The 25,617-nt window shown below is 36.9% G+C and overlaps 1 protein-coding gene across 1 annotated transcript; it reads right to left on the reverse strand.

Moving 5' to 3' along the window:
- Positions 1-12,889: 12,889 nt before the first annotated feature.
- Positions 12,890-14,011, reverse strand: LOC128470528 (actin, clone 302-like). Its single transcript, XM_053452421.1, has one exon. It carries the CDS (start codon positions 14,009-14,011, stop codon positions 12,890-12,892), a length of 1,122 nt encoding a protein of 373 aa, XP_053308396.1.
- Positions 14,012-25,617: the final 11,606 nt, after the last annotated feature.

The following is a 25,617-nucleotide window of genomic DNA, read 5'->3' on the forward strand; positions in this document are numbered from 1 at the left end:
AACCCAAACGCAACATGCCACAAGCAAGACTTGCCACGTAGGCATGTTTTAGTTTTTACTGCTCTGTTACATTGAGAATTAAGGAACGGTAACTCAGTTACAGATGTGCTTTTATATTTTGCTGTAGAAAAAGAAAAAAAAAAACTGTAAACCAATTAAAGAACACGAGCGTGGTCTTTGGAATTCGGAATTCTACAGCTGGTCCCTGGTTATTTTATTATAAACCTTGGCTAAAATAATCAGTCAGTGAAACACCCTATTCATAGTGGCGTATGTTTATTGACAACTATAATTTAATTGACCAGAGTGTAATGGCACTGAAAATGATTGCCCTAACGCATAATCCTGTAAGGTTACAATAGGAAAATGAAATCAATATTAACCATACTCTACTTGCTATAAACATGTCATTAAAACTTTTCATTCAATTTATTTTACTTGGTACGACGGTAGTAATAGTCATTTTTAGAAAAAGTAACGGCATGATAACAACTCAGCGGACTCGTACAATAATCACCTTGACTTCACTCCTTCACTTAAAGGCACAGCTGGAGTTTTTAATTTTTTTTTCCCCACCATTTCACAAATTATTTCATGCAATTTTCTATTTCACAAGTGTAACTTTCTCTTCAAATTAATTAGCGTTATGTTATGGCCTCTCAGCTAAAGACATTTGAGGAAAGCAGTAATATTGTTCTGTTTTATTTCTGTTTTCGCTTGTAATTGGCATACTGTTGTTCAGCGGCGTCTTTGCTGCCAGCAAGCTGTTGACCTGTCGGTTGCCATCCATACATCTATGCACCTCAAAGTTACCATTTCCAGGGTGCCCTAAAGTTTCTGTTGCTCTGTTGGATTTATACCTCTTTCAGGGCTGAGCTGATGGGAGGGTTACCATTACTAGGTTGTGGTTAGGTGGAGAAAAAGAAAGAAAGAAAGAAAGAAAGAGGGGGAGAGTGAAAGAAAGGAAAAAAAGAAAGAAAGAAAGAGGGAGGGAGAATGAAAGAAAGAAAAAGAAAGAAAGAAAGAAAGAAAGAAAGAAAGAAAGAAAGAAAGAAAAAAGAAAGCAAGAAAGAAAGAAAGAAAGAAGGAGAAAGAATGAAAGAAAAGAAAGAAAGAAAATGAAAGAGAGGGAGAACGAAAGAAAGAAAGAAAGAAAGAAAGAAAGAAAGAAAGAAAGAAAGAAAGAAAGTAAATGAAAATAAAACATGGGAGGAAAGCTGACACTGGCAAACCTTTCAGCAGCCAAGCGCCCTAGGCAAACCCCTTGGGAGCCTATAATCCATTGAAAAAAGAGGGTACTTGGTCACCACACAAGCTGAATGAACTTTGAGACAAGATTAGTGTTGGGTGAGCCCTTCAGTCCAATGTCAGCAATGTCAGCTTTCAGCAATTTATTCTGGGCTTTCCTTCTCTACTGGTTGAGTCTGGCCTTGTGAGCTGCACATGAACCAAGGCTGGTGCCAGGGGTCAACGGCCAGCAAGCCAACATCTAAACAAGAGCCAATGGATATTGTTTACTGAAGACTGACAATGTGTTGAAAACTTGCAAATGGAGGCATAGGAAAGAAAACCAGATACATGATGTGTCTGTAAAACCAAAACTGTCTCAGTCTGGCTCATCAAGAGCGTTGGGAGGCCAGCTGGGGCACAGACAGCATAATCGCCTCCATTTGGTTAATAGTTGGGTTCTTGCAAGTGTCCCTATAAATGGACACCATCATAGTAGGACTTTCCTTAAGCTGTAGCTGAGTCTGCCTTGTGTTGTGTTGCTTAACCTATTCATTGACTTGTGTCTTTAGTTAATGAGTTGAGTGGAAATGTACACATCAACAATCTAAAATTCTCTAAGAAAGAAACTTTTATCCTGGCCCCACAGGTTGATGAACAAGTGTGATTCCAATACTTTAATCATGCCGAAGGGTTAGGGCCAAATATTAGTCCATTAAGCACTTACAACAGGATATTATTACAAAGTTGAGCTTTGTGCCATGTCACCATAGAAGCTGAGAAGCCACTTTGATGTAGATAACATATTAAACACCACACTTGATCTGCAAGTATTTGGACTAGAAAAGAGTCGAGTTTGTACATTGATGATTGTGAAATAGATATGGAAATCCATTATATTTCTTTTTATTTTTACTTTATGCAAGTGTGCTTATTTTTCACCACATTTAAAAAATATTGTTTAAAAGTTAGAATATTTTTAAATCTTTAAAAAAAATACTTTTAAATAATCCTATTTCTTTGTCGGCATCTGATCTGTCGAGTTCTTTTGTTGGCAACAGAAGGAACTCGTTAGATCAAGGCTAAGGTCATCTTTATATCTGAGACCTTGACAGGTACAAGAGGTTTATAAAGAGTACAGAATTGTAAAAGGTAGGATTTGAGGAAAATGCAAGGAAATAAACAAAGGTGGTATCCCTTCTTGATTTACTATTTTTATATCTCGTTGTGTTATTTATTTAAAGTTTAAACTTTCAACTGTTTGTCTGTTTTCTCTTCTGGTCTCATATCTTTATCTTGAAATGGACTTCAAGCTTTGAGCTCGACAACAGGGCTTGAAACAAGCACTGATAATGCACTTTTTTAGGGAAGCTAACATAACATATGGGATCTGCAACACATGTACAGTGGAAGATTAGTGAAATCCATACATATGCTGCTTCCTGGAAATGTCTCAGAGGAAAATGCTCCCAATCGCCGGTTGCGACCTGGTGAGTTATTCTTAATGCGACCTGCACCAAGATCCTCACTGGTTTTTCTTTCGAGTCACTGCAGACGGTAACGGTACAAGGTCCTTGTCTCATTGGTAAAGGATGACTGTGACGAAGGGAGGTAGACAGCGCAGGAACATGATACCCTGAGGTCGCCATCTTGTCAACCTTTTCTGCCAAACCACTTCTGAACACGGTTGAGTCTTCGATCTCCTGCCAGTCAAGTGTAAATAGATATGCAGAAGAGTCAGGCATGGGATACTATAGGTAATTCTATAAGATGACATACTCTAGACTAGGTGTACTGTTGAAGTGGAACTCTGGCAGTTGTGTTTTGGTGGTGGTGTATTCATGTAGTCAGTAGTGTACTTGGTGTTGTGTGTTTAGTAAGTAGGTATTAGCTGTAGCGGTCTGAAGGAAAACTTACCTGAAGTTCTCCACAGGTGTAATTGTTTCTTGGTTCTTTCCATATGCACAGACTGCTGTATAGTTTTTCCTTACAGTGCTCCAGCCTTGCTTCTGCCGGTTGGACTTTGGGGAGGTGACATCCTCTGATGACGTCAGATGCCCCTTTCGTGAAGCCACGTATGACCAACAATATATGTAGCTTCTGTGTCGGGCATCAGACACTACTTTCGGCCTCCGTCACTGGCGCTGTCATCCCATTCCAGGAAGCTTCCAGCTTACGAGGAGTAGATAGAAGCGTTCCAGAGGATCATGGGTAGGTGAGTCCTTGTGTTAAGTAGAAAGGTAAGGGCAATGAACTATTTAAAATGGGATTCAGATAAAGCATTAAGTATCTATCACTTACATAATTAATGCTTTATTAAAAAAATATACTTGCCAGTTTGGCGAAAGTTCTCCATTAAGAAATTTGTATACCAGAAGCTTCTCTTAAACTTTAGATAGCAAAATTTAATCTATAGAGTCTTGGGAAACATTTTGAAGATGCAGTTACAGTTTTTCATCCATGGTAACTAACTTGCAATCAGCTTAGAACCTGGAATACTAATTATTACCTTTGGCTTTTGACTTTGTTATAGGAGCCGGATCTTGATTGAGGGCTGCATTTATATACAAGGTATTTCTAGATACGAAAGCTGCAGTTGCCCCCTACACTCAAGCACAACATTGGCCAATAAGGATTGCTCCACTCAATGGCATATCGTGGCCTAGGCCGACTAGGTTCAGGACGGTGCAACCAGGGCGGTGCCGTTGGCTTCCCCAGTGGGCCACAACTCAATGGTCTAGTTCTGGAGGTCTGTAATCTCCATTGTACCTGGCCCATTTATTAGTAGTTTTATTCTTGTGTAGCCAGATTTTGTGAGACAATTCGCCTGGATTTAATGTCACATCTCAGTGATCTGTATATTTCACTGGCTCCTCATTTTGACATTTTTGCCCCACAAATGAACTGTATTAAAGTAGGCAAATCATAATAGAATATTATTTTAAAGAGAATTTGTGCTTGAGCCCCGTGCAGCAGCCACATTAGTTGTTTGGACTTTTTATTTTAATATTGAGGTTAAGGCACCGTTTCATGGAAGTGGTGGCACTTAGTTAACGAGACCGGACCCTTGTAATAGAATTTTATCTCATGCCATAAGCAATTGGACATTTCATTTCATCCCAGATGTTAATGCACGTTCTGCCTTCCTGTAGCGTTTGCCAAGCATGTTAGGAGAAACCCATGCTGGAAAGCCTGAGAGAACATATTTAACCGAAATACAGAATGACACCAGTGTATTTTCAGGTTGTAGGAGTCGACTGCAAAAAGCTTTTCATAACTGAATGATTACAGAAAATATATGTGAACAATATTGTGTTCTCTGCAGTACTTTCTTGTTTTCTCCGGTCGTTTTTTTTTTTTTTTTGGAGTTTTCCAACTCATTTCCTATTTTTCTGTTGCATAAACCTCTGGCAAGAGTCCTCAGCGCTCGCTTTGGCTTTTGCAATCATAATTTAAGGAACAGACATTCAATCCACTTTTTGTGCTCAACTATTAGATCTGATACCCAGAGAACCCAGATATTTTTTTGTTTACATATTAAAAAGAAAATATTAATTAGATATAAATATAAACTTATTATTTGTATATAAAAAAAAAAGTTAAAAGCATAGATCAGATAGGAACTCTTTTTTGGGGCAAAAAAATAAAAAAATATATATAGAGAGAGACTTCATAAACATATTTATAGTCCTTAAACATCTATTCCTTTCTTTCTTTCCCTTTTCTTTCTTTCTTTTTTTCTTTCTTTTTTTCTTTCTTTTTCTCTCTTTCTTTCTTTCCCTTTTCTTTCTTTTTTATTTCTTTTTTTCTCTTTCTTTCTTTCTTTCTTTCTTTCTTTTCTCTTTCTTTCTTTCTTTCTTTCGTGACACACTCACTTTTGAATTCAGTCATTATGCTGCATTCCTGGAGAATTCATTAATGGTCACAAGACTGCTCGATCTCGAAAGGATTAAGTAATCTCACAAGTAAGGAGAATAAAAATGCTGTCTCAGTCCTTGCGCAGAGAAAGAATTACCTGCAGTTGCCCATCCCTTTGGCAGTAAAAGAGTTAAACGGTTCCCCAACGTCGAGCTCCCGCAAGTGGCCGAGATGTCCCCCCTTGGTAAGCAATTCTGACCCCGCGCAATTCCCACCAGCCACATGAGAAGGTTTACAAACTTTGCCGCAGCGATCTTAATGCCGAATTTTGTGAATATGCCAATTGGAAGCGATTTCAAGCCGGGGAATTCCTCGTAGCTTCATATAAAAATAAATTATGGAATCCTTTTTTCATGTCTACATATGTGGCTTCTGAAAAGAAACAAGCACGCAAAGTTCTGACATGTATACTGCCTTTAAGAACTCTACCAAAAAAAAAAAAATAACAAAGATAAAGTAAGACTGTTTTATTGTTATTACCACATATGGAATACATTTTATATGAGATGTTATGAAATGATACCAGTTGTTGAACTACAATTTATTTGATTCCGATGAATATTGGTGGAGCTAAATAATCTTGACTGAAAGGAACGGTGTAATTGGATGGAAACAGGAAAACTTTTTATTACCCCATACAAGGTATTTCCATCGTTTTCTACATAAACTTTGGGGATAGAAACATGAAAAGTCATAAAAACGCATTTGCGTGTCAAACGTCTACAAAGAAATATTAGTTGTTAAAGGGACACCCTTCTCATGCTCATATTATTATCATGTATGTTATTTTAAGAGGACGGTACAGTTTTCTCTTTGTTGGTTTTTAGGAAATACAGTTTTTTTTGTGGCTCAGGCATGAGTGCGTTCATTAATAATCAGCCAGACAACCAAAAAGACAAGCTTTATCTTACTGCATTGTGGTTGACCATAAAATGTCTAGGACTTGGTTCTCCAAAAAAAAAAAAAAGACCAGTTGCGTTATGGAGTTTTATTGGCAAATGACCACATTACCAAAGCCATAAAGCAATCAACCAAGTGTGGTTTGGGAGAGGGGTGTGTATAACAAATATCATATAATTCTCTGCCATAGAGAGATCATGATGAGCGATGATCAGATAATACACTTTTAATGAAAAAATATGACCCCCAACACACTTTTACTCAAACGAATACCATTCTACATTTATTATATGACAAAACACACCACTCTTTTATTTAATTTTTAAATCCTGTTTACAAATATTCCAAATTTTTTTACATTTTTTTCTTGCTATATAATATATATAATATTAATACTATATAATATATATAATATTAATACTATATTATATATAAGATAAGAAGTAGTAGTAAGCGCTGTTTATTTTTTTTCTCCATTCATTCCATTTTGTTTTTCTTTTCTACAATAACATCATAAAAAAAAAATCTTAACAACCTTTGTGTTATTTTTTTATTTGTGGCTGCAAGAATACGGAAGAGTACAATAACATAGTTTTAACATAATAACACAAATAACATCAATGTCGGTGACAAAGTTGTGAAAGACTTTGTTACTTATGGGCCAGTTGGTCAAATGTCCATCACAAAGCTTGTTGTTGTTGTTGTTCCTATGGTGCTATATAAAACAATAAATAATAATAATAATAATAGATAAATAATCCTCAAAACAATTGCCCTTTCCAGACATGGTAGACTTGGTGTCTTTTTGCTCTTGTAAGCTTAGCATGAAGGTGATTTGTGGAACTCCGTGATGCCGGCGCGTTTCACAAACTCCGTGTATCAGAATGTTGCTTTTATTTGGAGATCTTGTGTTTGTTGTAAGGCATCCAGCTATTTGAAATGTGAAGACATGTTGTTTTTTTATACTGAACGATAACACGTTAAAGTACTTAGTTAGGTATGCATTGGATATCCAGATTTACATTTTAATTGAATTTGTTAAAAAAAAAAAAAAAATGAATGTAAAACGGAATGCTTTTGACTAAGCTTTTCAGTACATAGAATTGTTACCCTTTAAGTGTAAAAAAAAGGTCAATATTTAAACTGGCAAAAAATCCGATCTGGACTTTTTTGAAAGCAAGAGGTACACCCTCTAAATGTTGTTCTTTCTATTTGCTAAATTATGGAACATCACTTTTTGCCCTATTTGTGACCTTTGGTACTATGGTGTTGATATAAACTCATTCTTGGCTGCGCATACCCAAACCACATCGCTTTTTTTCTTAACTTAAAAAAAAAACAAGGTGTTCTTTCAAAATGTCTTTTCCAGCTGAAAGTGGACCAACAAATTCCTCCGGCTCTTGGCTTAAATTTTCACTTGCGCTGTGCTACATCAGACTACGGTGCAATTAAATATACGGTTTATTCTGCCACTAGACATGGACACGTATTTAGTAATAAACATATATCATCCACTGCTTTAATTGCGCATGATTATTAAACAAACAGGGTTCTGTACAAAATATACTTCAATGTTCCCACTGCATTCCATGTTCATTTTTCATTATTTTTTATGAATTTTCAGCTTGCTTAAAACAAAATGCTGTTGGGGCCTGAAAATTTACCCATATCGCCGACATATCTCAATGCCGGCGTTCTCCAACCTCTTTAAAAACATATACCGCTATTACCAGATGTTCGGGGACACCCACAGCATATATCCTTAATATCAATCAATCTATTATCCAGAAACCTTACTTAATACCAAGTACATTGTAGCAAATGGTAATAAAATACAATAAAACTTAGAAATAGTTATCATTTATCTAGATCCAGCGCAGGTTTTAAGGGAAAATGTCTCATTTTAGGCAGTGAGAGAAAATCACTTCTCCAGTTTTGCTCTTGCTCCTTATCATGCCAAGTTCCAATGTGAAGAACACACAAGGTATTGGTGAATAAAGATGAAGATGTCCAAGTGTCCTGTTGTAAGGTTCTAGTAGAACATCAGGTACCCATTCTTTCTCTTCTAATCTATAAACCCTCATGGGGATATGCAACCTCTTCATTCCCTTCATGAATGAAGCCACAATGAGGTCTCATGCCCAAATGGGGAACCACTGAAGTCTTCAAGATGAGGTTGCAGCCAAAATGCCAATCTCCCCCCACTAAAAACCGGGTTTTCAAGGACCAATCTCCAGGGCGGCATTTCCAGTCCATGCAAAAAACCAGGAACATGCATGGATGTCACGCAACTGGATCTCTTTCTAGGCTGTCCCTATAAAGAACCGGGTTGTCACCAATGCTTGGATCTGCTTTAAGTTGGCGTTGGGTGAGAGGCAACAATAAGGTAACCTGCTGCCTTTTTAAATATGTGAAAGAATCAGGAAGTTGATTTTAAAAATATGAAATAATCCACTCCCAAAATACCCCAATAACTGTAAAACGTTTTGAAAACCTTAACATATAATACATTGGCTACCCCTTTAATGATATTGTCTAATATAAATAGAAAAGAGGAATCGTGCCTTTATCAGAGCGTCTCAAAAGGTCAAGTAGAACTAATGGACATCTGAAGGAAATTTTCTCTGTATCCTTTTCAAATGAGAAGCTAGTTTTGAAATAAGGTGAAATTCCTCTCTCTCGAATTTAAAAAAAAGGAACGCCATTTGGAATCTGTTATCAATAAATATATTGTGTTTTCCTCTGGATAAATACCAAATACAAATGAAATCAGCAAAAGAAAATACAAGATGTAAATTAGTTTACCTCTGCTTGTTTAATTCTCAACAATAACAAAGGTATAAAATGATGTTTTAGGTTTGACCTACAATTAAGAATTAATTATAATCCACGGGGCGTTTATGCGGAATTTGATGTATGCATAAACGGCTCATAAATTTCAAAAGGAATTAATGAAATTATTTGCATATATATGTATAAAAGAGTAGAGTTATGGTTTCCTAGGTGAGAAGTCTTTAATCAACCGATGGCTATAGTCAAGAAACACGACAGCGCACACACAGAGAAGAACAATTGCCCAATTACCGTATTTGCTCGATTATAAGACAAGGTTTATTCCGAAGCAAATAGAGGTCTGACTACAAGACTAAGATCCAGATCCCCCGCAGTGCTGCAGGAGACCTGGATCCTCCTCTCCGGCAGCCGGTGGAGATCTGTGCGATGCGCGCAGACAACCTCCGCTGCTGCCGGCACTTGCTCTGGGGCTTCTATGGTGGAGCGCTGGCATCCCATGACCTTCTGGTGCTCCACCATAAAAGCCCTGGCGGAAGTGCCGGCAGCAGTGGAGGTTGTCAGTGCGCATCCCGCAAACATTTTTTTTCCTAAATTAATATTCAAATTTTGGGGGGCCGTCTTATAATTGAGGAAATACGGCAATTAAAATGTTTTTTTTTTTTAATAAGATTTAAAATGTATAAGTGAACGAAGGAAAAAATTATTATTTGGTCCATTTCAGAAGAATTCTCTTTAGAGAGATTACGTTCTATACACAGTAACATAACGGCGACAGGAAAACATGTTGTATGTAGCAGGAGTTCCTTTTATACCCATTAAACTTCTAATAATGTATTAATAAATATAGTGCACAAATTTTTACTTTTCCTCAAAATATTATATTTCTTATCTGTTGAATTCTAAAGAATGTTTAAATTCCTATATTGTGTTTGTTAGTGATTACTGCCCTTATCAATACATAACAGGGGTCCAAAATGACCTCTTTTTAGGGTAAGATCTGCTAAGTCACATATTTTATATTTTAAAAAGTATGCTATAGATATAACCTATCTAGCCCTGCAAAAAAAAAGCTTTTCCTCGAGGATTTATCGAAAGAATCCGTACAAATAATTTGATTCCCCAGAAATCGAAACCAGCGAGTCACATGACTAGTAACTTGGTGCTTCATCGCTGGCGGCGAGACTTAAAATCTTGTTTTTTTTTTTGATGTGATACAAATTACATGTAAAATGTAAAGTCTGTAATATTTAAAACCCAGCAATATAGTCTTGTATTTTCATTTGCCCCTTTTTGCGTCGTGAATTGCGGTTAATATTCATTCAGCAATTTTACTAAAATGTGCATAAAAATGTTAATTTTGGCATTCATTTGTTGTTCTAAGACTTTGTGCCTCAAGAAGTATAAAACTCAATTTTATTAAACTTTGGAAAATAATTCCGAACCACAATCACTACAAAACTGTCAAGATTAATCCGGACCCGAGCTATCCTCCACAAAGGGGTTGTAGGCTCTTAAGGAGTGTATCTGAGAACGGCCTGTTAAAATCCAGTATTTTTTATCATTGCTGTATTCTTTAAACATCCAAAACCCGAGAAAAAAATAAGTGCTTTTTTTGGCACATTCCTCAACCATCCAGAGCTTTGCAACCTCAACGCATAACCAAGATGTATCCATTTACATGGTTGTTGAAGGAAGGATAAGTAACCTCAAAAGTTTTTCCAGATGCCAATGAAAGGTTGACCTTTCTACGTAACGAAGGGGAAAATGCGAAATTGTCTTAATGTAGTGTAACAACACTAATTGATGCATTTCTTGTGTCGATGGGTGATATTGGGACCTTTATGTGAGATCATCGTTTGGGAAACATGTCTATCAAGCACTGCAACGCCATCATGGAGGTAGATGTTTCCCTCAAGCCACTGAAAAACATACCATTTCCCATAATAACCGCAAACAAATTCAGCAGCAAACTATTCCATAGAATTATAAATATCATAACTTAAATATTATGATCTCAATAGACATGCCCTCGCCTGTAACTCGCAAAATGTAAAGTTGCAGGCACTTGCATGTGCTTGCGAACAACTCACAGGTTAGTGTTATAGAGTATGCGAGCGGAGTGGAGTCTGTTCAGTCGAGTAAACCCTTAGCTCGACTGATCACTCAACTTCTTCGTGAATAGACCCATACGGGTTAGATGCGGAGTTAGACGAAGCACTGCTTACCCGGGTCTCCGGCTCCTTTTCTTCTTTCTCTGGGCAGGATTATGAGTTTTTACACTAAAAATTATTAACACTACTACTATGATCTAATGAGATCTTTTATGCTTAGAGTTGTTTAATGAGACACAATTATTTGAAGGAAAGATAATTTTAAATATTTTTTCATATTGTCAAATAGAGGCCAAAGGCATCAAGTTCAGGTGCTTTCAGAAGAATCCGTAACAGCCATCATACTAATAAAAAAAAATCATTCAAACTTTTTCGTAGAGTTTGCTCCCACACCTTCGAGATTTTCCATCGTGCCTTTCTCGCAGTTCCTGTTGAGAAATCTGTCTAGTGGATTTTTAATGTATCCACGCTCTTCGTGAAGCATTGGTATGTCTGGACTTCCCCAACAGGATACCATCCATTTAAAAGGGATTACGGATCTAATCCCTGGACGGTACCCACTATGCCGAAAGTACATTTACAAAATATGGTATTCCAAGGACTTTTTCCATCAAGTTGCAAAAAATACGCCCTTTAACGATTTTAGAAAAATAAACATCTCTTCTTTTTTAGTACGGAACGTTAAAGTGGACAGCTTCTCTTTCTATCCGGGACAAAGGGATGAAGACGTGCCAATCCCCATTTTAAAGGATACACCACCCACTGCCGTCATGCTCCGCACGCTTATATTTATACCTGGTTTAACCCCTTAATGACAAAGCCCGTACGTGTACGGGCTCAAAATGCATTGTTTTCAATGGGTTTAGGGACCGCCCACTGTCTTTAAGGGGTTAAATTCAGGTTTTATCCATTGATGTGTTTTTTGTTGTAAATTCTGCTTAGTCACTCATCTTGGGAAGAAGATATCCAAAAGTGGTCACTGTAGTCATCTTCTAAAACAGTCTTCAACTTTTGCCTTATGAAGAATTATTTAAAATCATTATTTCCATTTGACCGGAAAACCGTTTATAGTTATAAAGGCAAAAGGACTGTATGAAGATATTGGTTTTAAGAAACACTCAAATGTGAAGATTAATTGTATGTGAAATGTACATATACTTTCTTGTCCACCTTGTCATCTAATTAATAAACACAATTTTGTAGAATAACATGAATAATATTTCTTATATTCATACACAAAATCAGAAAACAAAAGGAACCCCAGGAACCCCTTATTGCTAAAATTCATCTGTCTATCTGAAAAAAACATTTGGCAAAAGTCATTTTTGAATACATAAAGAACACACGGCAAATCTGAACCTTTAAACTTACTATTTGAAGAATTTTAGAACAACCTGCCCCCCGTGTACAACAAATCAGTATGTTCTTTATACCAACAGGTAAAATGTGTATACGGATCACCTCGGTGATTAGCGCCCCCCATGTCCTTGGATCTCAACACCTTTCATTATGACCCAAACAGCCATGAGAACCTTATAGCATGATTTATTCCAAGTAGTCTTAAATATCATTTATTTTTCTATACGGTATCACATCCTTAAGGTTGCGCTATCTTTTATTTTTCCATAATATTATTATTATTATTATTATTATTATTATTATTATTATTTTATGTAATTGGGAAGGACCCAAAGCTCTCAGAATTCCTAACATTTGCTAATGTTTTTCATTCACTTTATGGACACCATGTACCCCCTGTAAGAAGCGATACTTACACGTCACATGCAAATTACGTTTCATTTATTAATAATCACAAACGACGGCTCTTCCATGCTGGTAGATTTGGTGTTATTCCACATTTTGCATTTGGTATACAAACTATATCATTGCTTATAATCTAAAAGCAGACATGGTGGGTTTGTGATGGCGTTCAGCTCTTCTTATGAACATTTCTTGTGGACGATCGATGGGCCATATTCTTTGTAGTCGCAGACGGTCACCCATCTTTGCGTGAACGATGACTGGGAGCTGAGTACGGACGCACCGGTCCATGCAGAGAGATGTCTGTGCTGAGGTGCGATGATGTTAACGGGAAGACCGGCTGGTGCTAGACGCCGCACCTCCTTTAAAACTCTCTTTTCAAGTCCGGGGAAAAGAGTCGACCCACCGGACAAAACGATGCAGTTGAAAAGATTCCTGCGGTTGTCTATGTCACATTTTGTTATGCTGTTGAAGATCATTTGGTGTATTCCGGGTGCTTCAATTCCAATGTGACTTGGTGCAAAAAGTATCTCAGGGGCCCGGAAGAGCTGATTATCAATCTCAATGATGTTGCCATCGGGAAGCTTGTAGCCTTTCTTTATTTGTTTGGTGTTGCACTTCATTTCCACCTCTGGATCCAGGGCTACGTAGCAGAGCTTCTCCTTGATGTCTCTTACTATCTCTCTCTCGGCTGAATTTACAAAGAAAATGCTGCTCTCCGGGAGAATTCTCATGAGGTAGTCGGTGATGTCTCTGCCTGCAACGTGAAGCCTGGATCCGCTGTGAGCGAGATGGTAGCCTTCAAAAATGGCGTTTGTGTGAGTGACCCCGTCACCGCTGCCCACCACTACGCCAGTAATAAAACCAGAAGAGTAGAGTTCTAGCATGGCCTGCATAGCAATATAGACAGCGGGGACGTTAAAAGCCTCAAACATAATTTCCGTCATCTTCTCACGGTTTTTCAGCGGGTTGAAAGGAACCTCGGTCAATAGGACAGGCCTCTCGCTGGAGACAATCCGTAGTTTATTATTGTACATATACCTCCATATCTTCTCCATGTCTTCCCAGCATGTTACTATACCATGCTCAATGGGGTATTTCAGATTTAGGATTCCTCTGAAGGCCTGCGCTTCGTCTCCTATGTAGTAGTCCTTCTCGGAGGTACCTGAAAGGTAACTTTGTGCTCTCGCTCGACCAATCACAGACGTTATCGCAGATCTAGGGAAATTCTCCCCAGACAGTCCGGCCTTGCACAGTCCAGATCCGTTATCGAATATCACTGCCGGCAGATGTACAGCCATGGAAGCAGACATCACGCCTGATGAGCGGGTGTTTCGTGAAGACTCGACCGAGCTGCTGAGAGCCTCTACTTCTGATGTCACAGAACGCGCATTCTAACCCTCCGTCACATGACCTTTCCAGGTGAAAACAACCGCGCTTAACTTATCTTCACTGAGTAGCATAGTAACTGTCATTTAGTCCATCAAATTTGCTGCTGATCCAGAGGAAGGCATCTGAAAAATATCTAGCAGAGTATAAACTAATAAAATGAATTAAATTTAAATAAAAATCAAAAGTCAACATATATATGTATCTTTATAAATATATACTTGTTGTCACAATGACATTTTTTATATATATATATGGAATAGGTATGTTATTTGTTAACTCTTGAATCACCGCAACATGTGAAATTAACACTCCAGTTACTACACCCACTGTTTTCTTCCCACCTGGAGACCCCTACAGAAATTTCGAATTTAATGGACCATCTAGCCTGTTTTTTTCTGATCTAAAGACTGAAACTTGAATCAGTCGTTGGCCTCATCTTAAATTTATGGGCCATGTACCTACCCATGCTTAATGTTTAAATCCCCCCACTGTATTAGCCTTTACCACTTCTGTTGGATGGCTGTTCCACGTATCTACCACCCTCTCAAGAAAATAAAACTATAACACACTGATCTATTGTGCACATTGTTCTTATCTGTATATAACAAGAGCTATTTATTTGTATTGTCTGGGCCGGATTATCTACTTATTGATCAATAACACAGAATTTCAAGGCGGATTAGAAGGGTTTTTTTGGTGTGCCCCAAAAGGCAAGACGGTGTGGCTTAACGTTCCTCTCCCATCCATTTCGTACAACACCAAGTACATCACCAGTCACAGCTGGCTTCTTGTTAGTCACAGAAAGTATTAATTTTATTAATAAAACTATATATTTCATGTACACTCAATGTAATTTTTTTTTATAAAAGATGTAGGTTTTAGTAAATATAAGAATGGCTTATTTCTGCCTCTTCCGTATAACATTCTCCTGGGAATAAATAACCTGTTATTAACATATATTAATTATACCAATAGGATAATCTAGTAAAATTATTATTATTATACAGAATTTCACGATTATTGTATGTTTATTTTATTTATTTATTATTATTATTTTTAAGTCTGTTTTAATTTGTTGCTTCGTTTTTATTACAATGAATAATAAGAATTTTATCAGACTCATAATAATGTAGCAAGCTTTTCATTTTTTTTAGTCCACTTCTGACATGGTTTTGGGTTCTTTCCAGACCCTGAAAATGTGTCCGGTGATTAGAAATGTTCGTTTTTATTGTGGAAATTTTAACACTGTTTTCAATTATGTGAAGAAGAACCCCGGCGAGGTATCAGTTATCAGAGACATTCGGATGATTCCCACTTGACCTAAACTCAGTAAGTATAAGTTTTGATACCTGCAGTCAATTAAACTGCGAACCCGCACTCTTTAGTGCATGCGCGATACATTTCATGACAATCTTCATGTTGAATTCTTCCTATAATGCTTTTTATAATCAGAAAACATACACTACAGGCTACAAGGTAAGAACCAGACGTGTGAAAGACTGCAGCACTCACACTCACAAGCATTAGCGCCAATATCGGCGCCCTTCCCTCTCCATTATTAATAATAACAAAATAGAAAAAGGATATTTACATTAGTTCTTTATTAGTTCTTAATTATGGCAACGGTCAGCTTAGCCTTCCGCACCGTGACGCAAACAGCAATGTTACTTATTTATGATGTCATAGACACGTAATAAACCCGTGACAAATGTTAACATATTACCAACATGATACAAAAATGGCTTTAAGCCAACACCTTGAATAGTTTGTAACCAAACACACCAGCGTTAATGTCACACTTGTTTAACCCTTTATAAACTGAACCATACATTACGCAGGGCCAGCTCACCCCTAGAAAAGATTTGGAGAGTCACGCGGTAGTCGAATTATTTTTTTATAATAATGATGATACGCTAACATTAATCTGAACCTTCCAAATTACTCAAAATTCCTTGGAGTCACTACCAAATCAAGATGTCCAAGTATCCCAAAATAAGGAAAATACATGAAACTAAAATGATTTATTTTAGTCCCCGTGAAGGCAGGAATCAAATCATAAAAAAGACTATTTTTAAAAATATATATATTGTAAGGTTTTATAAACAAAACAGCATATATCCATACATTTCGTCTCATTTATGTATTCTGACAAATTTATTTGACAGAGCGTTTTGGGGCAGAAGCAGATATTAATACTGCAAAAAAAAAAAAATGATAATTATGTCTTTATGCTATATTACTTTTTTTTGCTGGGTAATAAAAGGGGATTGTATGCGACTATAAATTGGCAACTGAAATCTGGAAATCCCTTTCAGGTTTTTCACACTATCCGTTTTTGGCCGGGATACACGCTTCTGGTTTCTGTCAGTGAATTACAGGAGAACAGAGGCTCAATTAAAACCAAGAGCCACAAAGCTTGTTTTAGGTGCATTTTGTTGTTTTATAGACGGGGGTCTGTCGAAAACTCTCTTTAAATTAAACACGACATGAAAATGAAGCAAGGTCTGACTATTTACACCGGGCCATTGTGTGAAAGAGCTCAATTCATAAATAATTGGGGGGGGGGGAAGAACTGCGTATAATTAATTATGCTTACGGAGAATGGATGAGGCCGCGAGGTTTTCTTTTCATAAAACCTGTGTTTTCTGGGAGAATTGAATGCTTTCTGTGGTATTTAAAGGCTGATTTAAAGAATATTTTTTATTTCGCCATTTAAATTTATTGGAAAATGTGAATATACGGTTCTCATTTTAAAAACGTTATTGATATTTAATAGCCTTATGTGTGCAGTCATACCACCCAAGTGTCTCTCTACAGAAGGGACGGTACCTCTGTTCTTCTTTATTCCAGGATTCTACTGTCCAAATCACAATAATATGCATAGAAATATATCAATTAAATTGTACAAATTAAATATACTTTTCTTCATTTAAATGCCTTACTCCTACATAATTATCTTCAGGTCACATAGTCAAATGAAAAGTCTTTGTGAAGATTATTAAACACAAGAATGAGTACATATTAGGAAACCCAGTGCATGACTATAATAATATCCGAATGATTATTGATCATCCCATTGGGTAATTCCTCCGCAGCAGAGGGATTTTATTGGTTCTGACAACTTTAGAAGGTGTAGTTATCACAAAGGTGTTGGTTCAGGTCAATGGACATCATTATTTCCAATAAACTCAGAGATATCAAGTACAATTACACTATGTTTAATAAATTAGCCTAATTATGCTAAATAGTTTATAGAACTGCTTTAAAACAAACACATAGGAGACCTTGTGCTCACCAAAGGGGGCTTGTGGAAGTTTGCTGCTCTCTCCACTGGAACTCTTCAGAACCCTTTAAATGTAACTGTTGGCTTCCAACAAAGTTAATAGATACTAATTGCATTCAGTTCAGAAGAAAGTAATTAGTCAAATTGGCCATTCCAATGGCTTTATTCCTATTTTTTGCCCAAACTGGAAAGAATATTTAGCTAATAATCCGTTCTGATTCTCAGTAGGGTCAACTCAATCCAATGACCAAGATGCCCTCATAGAAAGGTCTACAGGAGCACCAGCTGAAATATATCAATACAAGTTTCAATGAAACTAGGGCCAACCTCAGGGATGCCCTTGGATAGGTTGTGTCCAGATTCCCAAAGAAGACTGACTCACCACTTCGGCCAAGATGACCTTGGTTGGTACCTTGGTAACTAGAACGTGTTAAATGAATGGTCATCAAGAGATGTTCTGATACGAGCAAAGTCCACATAGAATGTTCAAGTAACATTAAAAACATTATTACTTTTTAAGACAGTTGGGAAGGGGGGGGGCTGCAGGATGGATAGATTTAATTTTAAATAACCTCGACAGCTCTTGCTAGAAAATAGGTACCTTCAAACCTGGCATGAAGTATGGTATGAAAGGATAGGTATTATGCAGGTGGGCCTGTTTGCTTAGGTGATTTATTATAGAGATTTCCAGGCAAATAGTAATAGGGATTTCTGGGCTGAGGTTGTAAATGTCTCAGAGAATCTTGTAGTTGTATGAATATAAGTGCATATTTTATAGGCTCCCTTTACTAAGAGGAACAGCAACTTGACTGTGTGAAATGAATGTACAGACGAAAATGAAATATATGTATGAAAACACGCTTGCAGTAATAAGGGATTTAGGTAAGCATGTTAAGACTGAAACATATGAAGCACGTTGGAGTTATTTTAACCCTGTTTCTTTTTAGCTGAATTTACGAGGCCCGTGCTTGTAATTAATATACTATCAGTGTAACGATCCAATACTTCTTTTGGAATATATAATAATATATTAATATATATCGATATTTGGGCACTTGTGTTAGAAAAGTGGCTTATTATTATTATTATTATTATCTTTTATTTATATAGCGGCAACAATTTACGCAGTGCTTATATTATCATTCTATCATTATATTATCACTGTGGGGATTCTTGTCCGATTGTCTCTCTAAAGAAATGGAGTAGTGTTCTACATTCCATGTTAAAATGTAAACTTCATCCAATGGATCCAATGGATCTTCTATGTTGGAGATGACACAGCATGTCATGTCTCTACGATAGCTACAAAATGAACTAAAAGAAAACAAAGGGTTAAATGTGTATAGAATACAATATCTTGGCAGAAGAGTTCACCTATACTGCGTACAGGATGGTGAGTATAAATGGCGACTCTCCTCTCTGTCTAAAGAAGAGACCGCTGAGGTCCCAGAAGCTCATGTAACATTATTTTTTTTTAATTTTTTTTTCAAACTAATTAAAAATCTCCCTAAACTAATTCTAAAATAGCGAATGCCACCTAATTTATCAAATGCATGCACTAAGTAAGGCATGGCCACGTGCGTATAGAAGCAGAGCTTCCAAGATTTGCAGACAGTGAAATGTTAAGTCTGTTAGGGGGGAAAAATGCGGTTCTATTAAGAGAAAAGGAGAGAGAAACCCAAAGGTGATAAAATTTTATGAATCACAGTAAAGTGTATTAGAAACAAAGGGATAACACTTTCGGGATATGTATAGGTTTATGTGGGATTTGCAAGATCCAAAATAAAGAAGTATCCCCCCCCCAAAAAAAAATTAACCTTATTTAACAGATATGCAGATTTATAACTTTCATGAAGCTAGTGGGGGGGGGGGGTATCAGCAGATGTTTGTTTAGGGTCGTCATAGTATTGGGATATTATCTACCTGGCCTTTAAGTAAGTTTGGAAAATATTTTTGTAAAAATACAGAATATTATGTGAGCAACTATGTATGTACGCTGCCAATAAAATAGATAGATAGATAGATAGATAGATAGATAGATAGATAGATAGATAGATAGATAGATAGATAGATAGATAGATAGATGGATAGATAGATGGATAGATAGATAGATAGATAGATAGATAGATAGATAGATAGATAGATAGATAGATAGATAGATAGATAGATGGATGGATGGATGGATAGATAGATGGATGGATAGATGGATAGATGGATGGATAGATGGATGGATAGATGGATGGATGGATAGGTGGAGGGATGGATAAATAGATAGGTAGATAGATAGATAGATAGATAGATAGATAGATGGATGGATAGATAGATAGATATAGATAGATAGATATAGATAGATAGATAGATAGATAGATAGATAGATAGATAGATAGATAGATAGATAGATAGATATAGATAGATAGATGGATGAATAGATGGATAGATGGATGGATAGATGGATAGATGGATGGATAGATGGATAGATGGATGGATAGATGGATGGATGGATGGATAGGTGGAGGGATGGATAAATAGATAGGTAGATAGATAGATAGATAGATAGATAGATAGATAGATAGATAGATAGATAGATGGATATTAATTAATTAATGTCTTTCCTTAAAGCCCAGCTACACCTTCATGCTCGCTACTAAGAATGCCTGGAGGCACAAGAGCCATTAGTGGGGAAAATTCACTACTGGGTATATTTTCTTTGCTGATGAAGAGTGAAGAGTTGTGTAGTCCTATTATTATTATTATGCGCCGCAAAGTCCTTATACAAAATGTCAAGCTTTTAGACAAGGGGTGATGGTAAAATAATAGCCCAGATATAACACAGCTCAACACATAATATATAATGATCATGAGTAGAAGAAGAGCTGGCCCCGTGTAATGCATATGTAAGCTATTTATTATAGTTATGGTATTGATTATACATGCACTGGGAATCGCCATTTGAAGTATATAGTGATATCAATATGATAAATATCCAACTCTCCTGCAAACTTTCTTTTTATTGAATACACTCCATAGTTGGCAATACCAACGGGGTTACACTAACACATTATATTCAAAAATATTATATTCATTGGCACTGGATAGTGGCTAAAATCCACACTCAAAGAGTCCAGGGGTTATTTGTCCCCCTTGGCCAACCATTTACCCCTTTACCCCATACAAGCCCCTGCTTCACGCTTAACTATGTTATTTGGTCACCATTCCAATGGCTTGGGGACCTTATCGATCAGATGAACTTTAGCCATCCCAATCTGCTTAATTAATTCCCCAGAGATAATCGAACAACATGGCTACATTCCGTACATTACAACTTTGCCTTAGCGCGTCTATTTTTCCAATCGAGGAACTTTTTAAGTTGTCCGTAGTTTACCACTTTTAATAGTTTGCACGGCCCAGGGGCTGCTCTTGAAAACTTCATACCGTATTTTCTCCAAGCAAGAATTGTCACGTCCATCGAAAATTGACATCTTACATGACAGATTGGTCTTAATTTCTCTCTGTTACCGCAGCCAAATGTGCAAGAAAGGATGACGATGTCATTGCCGTTTGCCATGGTTGTATTCTCCTCTGTCCACTTCATTCCCTTGCATTGCCATAAATGTTTATTATCTTACGGACATTGTTACTACGAATGCTTTTAGGAGCGGGGAGAAGGGAACTTGGATTTGTCAGCCAGTGCGTGTTGGTTTTAGACTTTGCATCTGTGATAGCATATTACATGACAGAATGATTGATATTGCTTTCCAAATGGCTTAAGCTGCATCTTTTCCGATCCTTTGAGGATTTAAAGGGAAGCAAGTTTTTCACAGCTTTTTATTTTTTTTTTTTCCACTGGAGCTGTCTTTTCAATTTTTTGCAATATCCAATATCTGAGCGCCGGCAACTTTTTTTTTATTATTTTTTTTTAAAGAATTACATCCATTTTTTTTATGAGATGTAATGGTTTTAACTCCTGCGTTCTTACTCTGCTCTTACATTGTCAAATTGATTTTCCTAAAAGGAAACAATATTTTTCTTGCAGTTTTTCCCTAAATTAAAAATAAAGGGACATTTAAAAAAAATATAGATTTTGTGGAGTTTATTTTCCCTTAAAAAAAACAAATAAAGGCGTTTCCATACCTGAAAAGAACAGAACTTCTGTAGAAATGTGACATTTTGGTGATTTATAGTAAAATGAAATTAAAAAAGAGATTTTAACCAAGAAAATATATTTTAGGCTGATTAAATTATTATCAATTAAAGGTATAGCAAAGCTAGCCACCATTTTTGTATGATTTTGGTAGAATTATATCATATACAACCAGGGCTGGACTGGGGACATTGGCCTTGGTACTGTAAGTCTGGTGGTCCGCCAATGATGTATGTGCGGCTGATGGCTGGAGCAATGTTTTTTATTATTATTATATTATTTGTGGGCCAAATTCCCTAATGTTATGGCCAAAATATAACCAACTAACAAACACAAACAAGAAGCTGGGCAGTTTAGATTATATTTATAAAAGATGGCCTTCCTGCCCCATCTGGAGTGGATGTAGCATAATATTCATGCTACTAGTAACCACTAGAAACAGGCCCCAGAGGAAAACAACTCAAAATAACTCTAAATCAAAAAAAAAAAAATAAGAGTAAAACGTCAAGACACGAGCCTAATATACATAAAGTTTTAGCGGGATATGGATATCTTTTGTTTTAAATGAAACATTGTTTCCAACGTGTATTATAGTTTCACTTCAAAAGCATTTATGGTGGGAAGATAGCATAGACTTGGATCCGAAAGATCCCATTACGGGGGCTTAAATGATCAAGTAACCAGTGACCTCACTTCAAACAGAGATTGATATTTTACTTTTAATCTAAGTCATTAAACCTTACTATAAAGCAGATATACGATCCAATGTGTGAAGTCTGTGCTACATTAAATTTATGGCCAGATCGAGTTATTTCTTCCATAGAAAGATAAGTAGATTGATAGAGATAGACGATCAAAAATATCATTTTCGAATTGGTAGGAAGAGTTGTGGCTTACCAGGGGGACCTATAGGGCTCGTCTCCAGTATAGAGCAACAGGAATAAATATTAAGAGGTTTCTGGTGAGAATGAGGAAAACAAAATACCGGCTCTTAAAGTGAATGTATGTCTAAGGCAGAAAAAACAGTAGTACTAGCACAATGTGTAGGAACTGTCCGGGTGGGACTCGGAGTCTCGGGGAGTCTCTGATTCCTTGGGTCTTGAGAGTCACTTTCTGCTTTCTCTGGGCTGGGGTGTGGTTTTTTGCTGATAAACCCCGCCCACTCCCCTCCTACTTCCAGTTAATATAAGCTTATGTCAGGCTAGCCCCACCTTTATTCATAGCCAGCCCTGCCTCCACATCCCTAGAAGAGGGCAAGATCCAGGTAGCCTACCCTACGAGGTTCCATGTATAGTGTCACCTCCTGGTCATTTGGTATGCTTCATTATTAAAAAGATCCCTACAAATAAATCCCAATATTAAGATGATACGAGAGAACAAGATATATTCCTATATATGTAACACCCCTACGTTTTCATTTCCATACCTAGAGCGCAAACGAAATTGATACAATGTGATTTTTTTTTTTTTTACATTTGAACTTCATTTCGCATGCGTTCAGGATTTCCCACTTGATTCCGTGCTTTCTGTGAAACATATACTATTGTGGTTAAAACGCAAAGTCTCCGGGGAGGACAGGCCAATATTCTGTATTTAGACTTATTTAGCCGATACTGGATGGGTCTCTTGGGGTATTCAACTTAATAGTATAATCTGTGAAGAATAATAAACTCTAATGGTGGTAAACAGAGTCTTAGGTGAAGCTCCCCGAGGCATTTGCAACTTAATTTAAACAATTTAGCATCCAACTTTAGAAATGAAATCGGTATTAAGTACGTGGCGCTGTTCTGTGGAAGGAAATAGCCAAGATGGTATATATAATATATAAATATATATATTAAAAAAAATTATTTATTGAGATTATTTAGTAAGATTATGTTAATTTATTGTTTTTAATTAATTACGGATTTCTAAATATCATACAAAATGTAGTGGCGGAGTGTTCTGGGGAAACTGTAAACCGCAAAACCTTAAAATGTAACATTTAAATGTTAAAGGTAACAGTTTGGTCACCTTCCAACCAGGGATACACACACAATATACGGACAAAAGTATTGGGACACCTGACCATTACACCAACAGGGACTTTGATGACATCACATTCTAAATACACAGACATTAATATGCAGTTGGTCCCACAAGGTTTTCCCACAAGATTTTGGGGTGTTTCTGTGGGAATTTTTGCCCATTCATCCAGTAGAGCATTTGTGAGCTCTAAAATATAGCCTAAAAACAGCTACTTCATCAGATGGCAGCCTAAAGTGCCATGTCTGCATCATGATCGCCAGTCCGGGTCCTGGTGATAAGGTTTATTTTTTTCTGCCCAATAAATAGCAGTTTATATATCTTTTGAACCTCTTTGTGTAGACAGATTTTCTCCTTTAAACTGCCCATTTAGGGAGCAACTTGGGCTGGCTCGTTTTTGGAAGAGGGAGGATGAAAACTTGCACCATGCGTAAGTAGGACACGAGAAAAGCTCCAGGTAAGTCTAACTGTGTGTGTGAGAGTGTGCGTGAGAGTGTGTGTGTGAGAGAGTGTGCGTGAGAGTGTGCGTGATAATATGTGTGTGAATGAAAGTGTGTGAGTGTATAACAGAGTGTGTGAATAAATGTATAGACTATGAGAAGCGCTGCGGCAATTGTTGGCGCTATAGAAATCAAAGATAATAATAATAATAAATAGTTCTGCAGACCAACAACTTTGCCTATAAACATTTTTGTTACATCTATTTATAAATGCAAATCTCCTACAGGTACCATAAACTCAATTTCTTGGGATCACATCAAGCAAGGCTCATAAATAGATCTGCATCTTAAAGGTGGTAACACAACTTGCTTCACATACTTTCAAAAGTAGGACTTTGCATATGTCCCCCTCCTATTTTTTTATTCTGAAATATGTAGACTAGTTCATTTTTCTTTTTGTACATTTTCCTACAGCCATCCAATGTTTCTGTCTAAAATTTCACTCATAATAAAGAGATTAGGGAAAAGTGTCAGTTCTCAGAAAGCCAGGAATTAGTTTGTAAATAGTTTCACGTATATCAGGAACCGTGCCGTTTGAACAAGTAATCTTCTAGAAATTCCCTCTTCACTTAAATCCTATTTCCACCGACAGCTAATTTATCTGTTTCATTGCTGAATCAATCACATGCACCCAGGCTAATTAGCTTGTTCCAGTACATCACCTGCAAACTCATATCATTGCTCTATGCTTAATCTGTCATTCCCAGTGATTTTAGAGCACTTGCAATATGTACTTTTTTTTTTAAAATAAAAGTGTCAATAAAAAAAAAAAATAGAATTTCGAGTATAGCCATAACTAAAATAATATACCCAACTAAAAATAAACCAATCAAAAAAAAAGATTCTTTGCCCTGCTTTACCCCATGCTAATTAGCAGCACAGCGATCATGGTCCACAGCACCTGGAGTGATCTAGGACACCTTGCAGTATGCCAGATACAGAATATGGCATACAAGATTATTACAATTACTTTCAACACAGCCAGGATGTTAATCCCGAGAATCATCTTGGAGTCGAGAAGAAATCTTTCCATTTCAAACAACATTTAAAGCAGTTTGAACTTTTTGCCCAAGCGGTCACCTTTATACCTGGGAACTCTCCGGGTTTGACCTGGAGTCTCCAGATGAAGAGCTATTTCTCTGAGTCTCAAATTTGTCCACTCCTTGCCCAACATCATTCAAGTTGTCTAATGAATCTGACTTCCACTGGAGTCATAAGGGATCTTCCACTGCTTCATGGTCCACATTGCCATTAGCCTATACATTATTATTATTGGTTTTGCCCTCACGTGGGGCATTGTCGCTAGGAATTCCCTAACTCTAATAGACATCCCTTTTACGGTCTAGTCATGTACCTGTGATTACTTCTTTGTCTTCAGGCTGAACAGAAGGGGTGTCTCGTCAAGCTGAACCTACCCTTAAGCATTTGTTCAACCTCTGTAACTGTATTATTACGTTATTAACACATTTCTCATACACATTATTTAATGCAAATGCTTGCATGCATTTAATTAATACCTGTCACAATAAACCCAAATGTCTTAATTTGCTTGACATACTGTAGATA

This window comes from Spea bombifrons, chromosome 12, assembly GCF_027358695.1.
Source record: "Spea bombifrons isolate aSpeBom1 chromosome 12, aSpeBom1.2.pri, whole genome shotgun sequence".
NCBI classification, from domain to species: Eukaryota; Metazoa; Chordata; class Amphibia; order Anura; family Pelobatidae; genus Spea; species Spea bombifrons.

Excerpts from the sequence above, each read along its gene's own strand:
- LOC128470528 (XM_053452421.1), bottom strand. The coding sequence starts at position 14,011 with ATGGCTGTACATCTGCCGGCAGTGATATTCGATAACGGATCTGGACTG.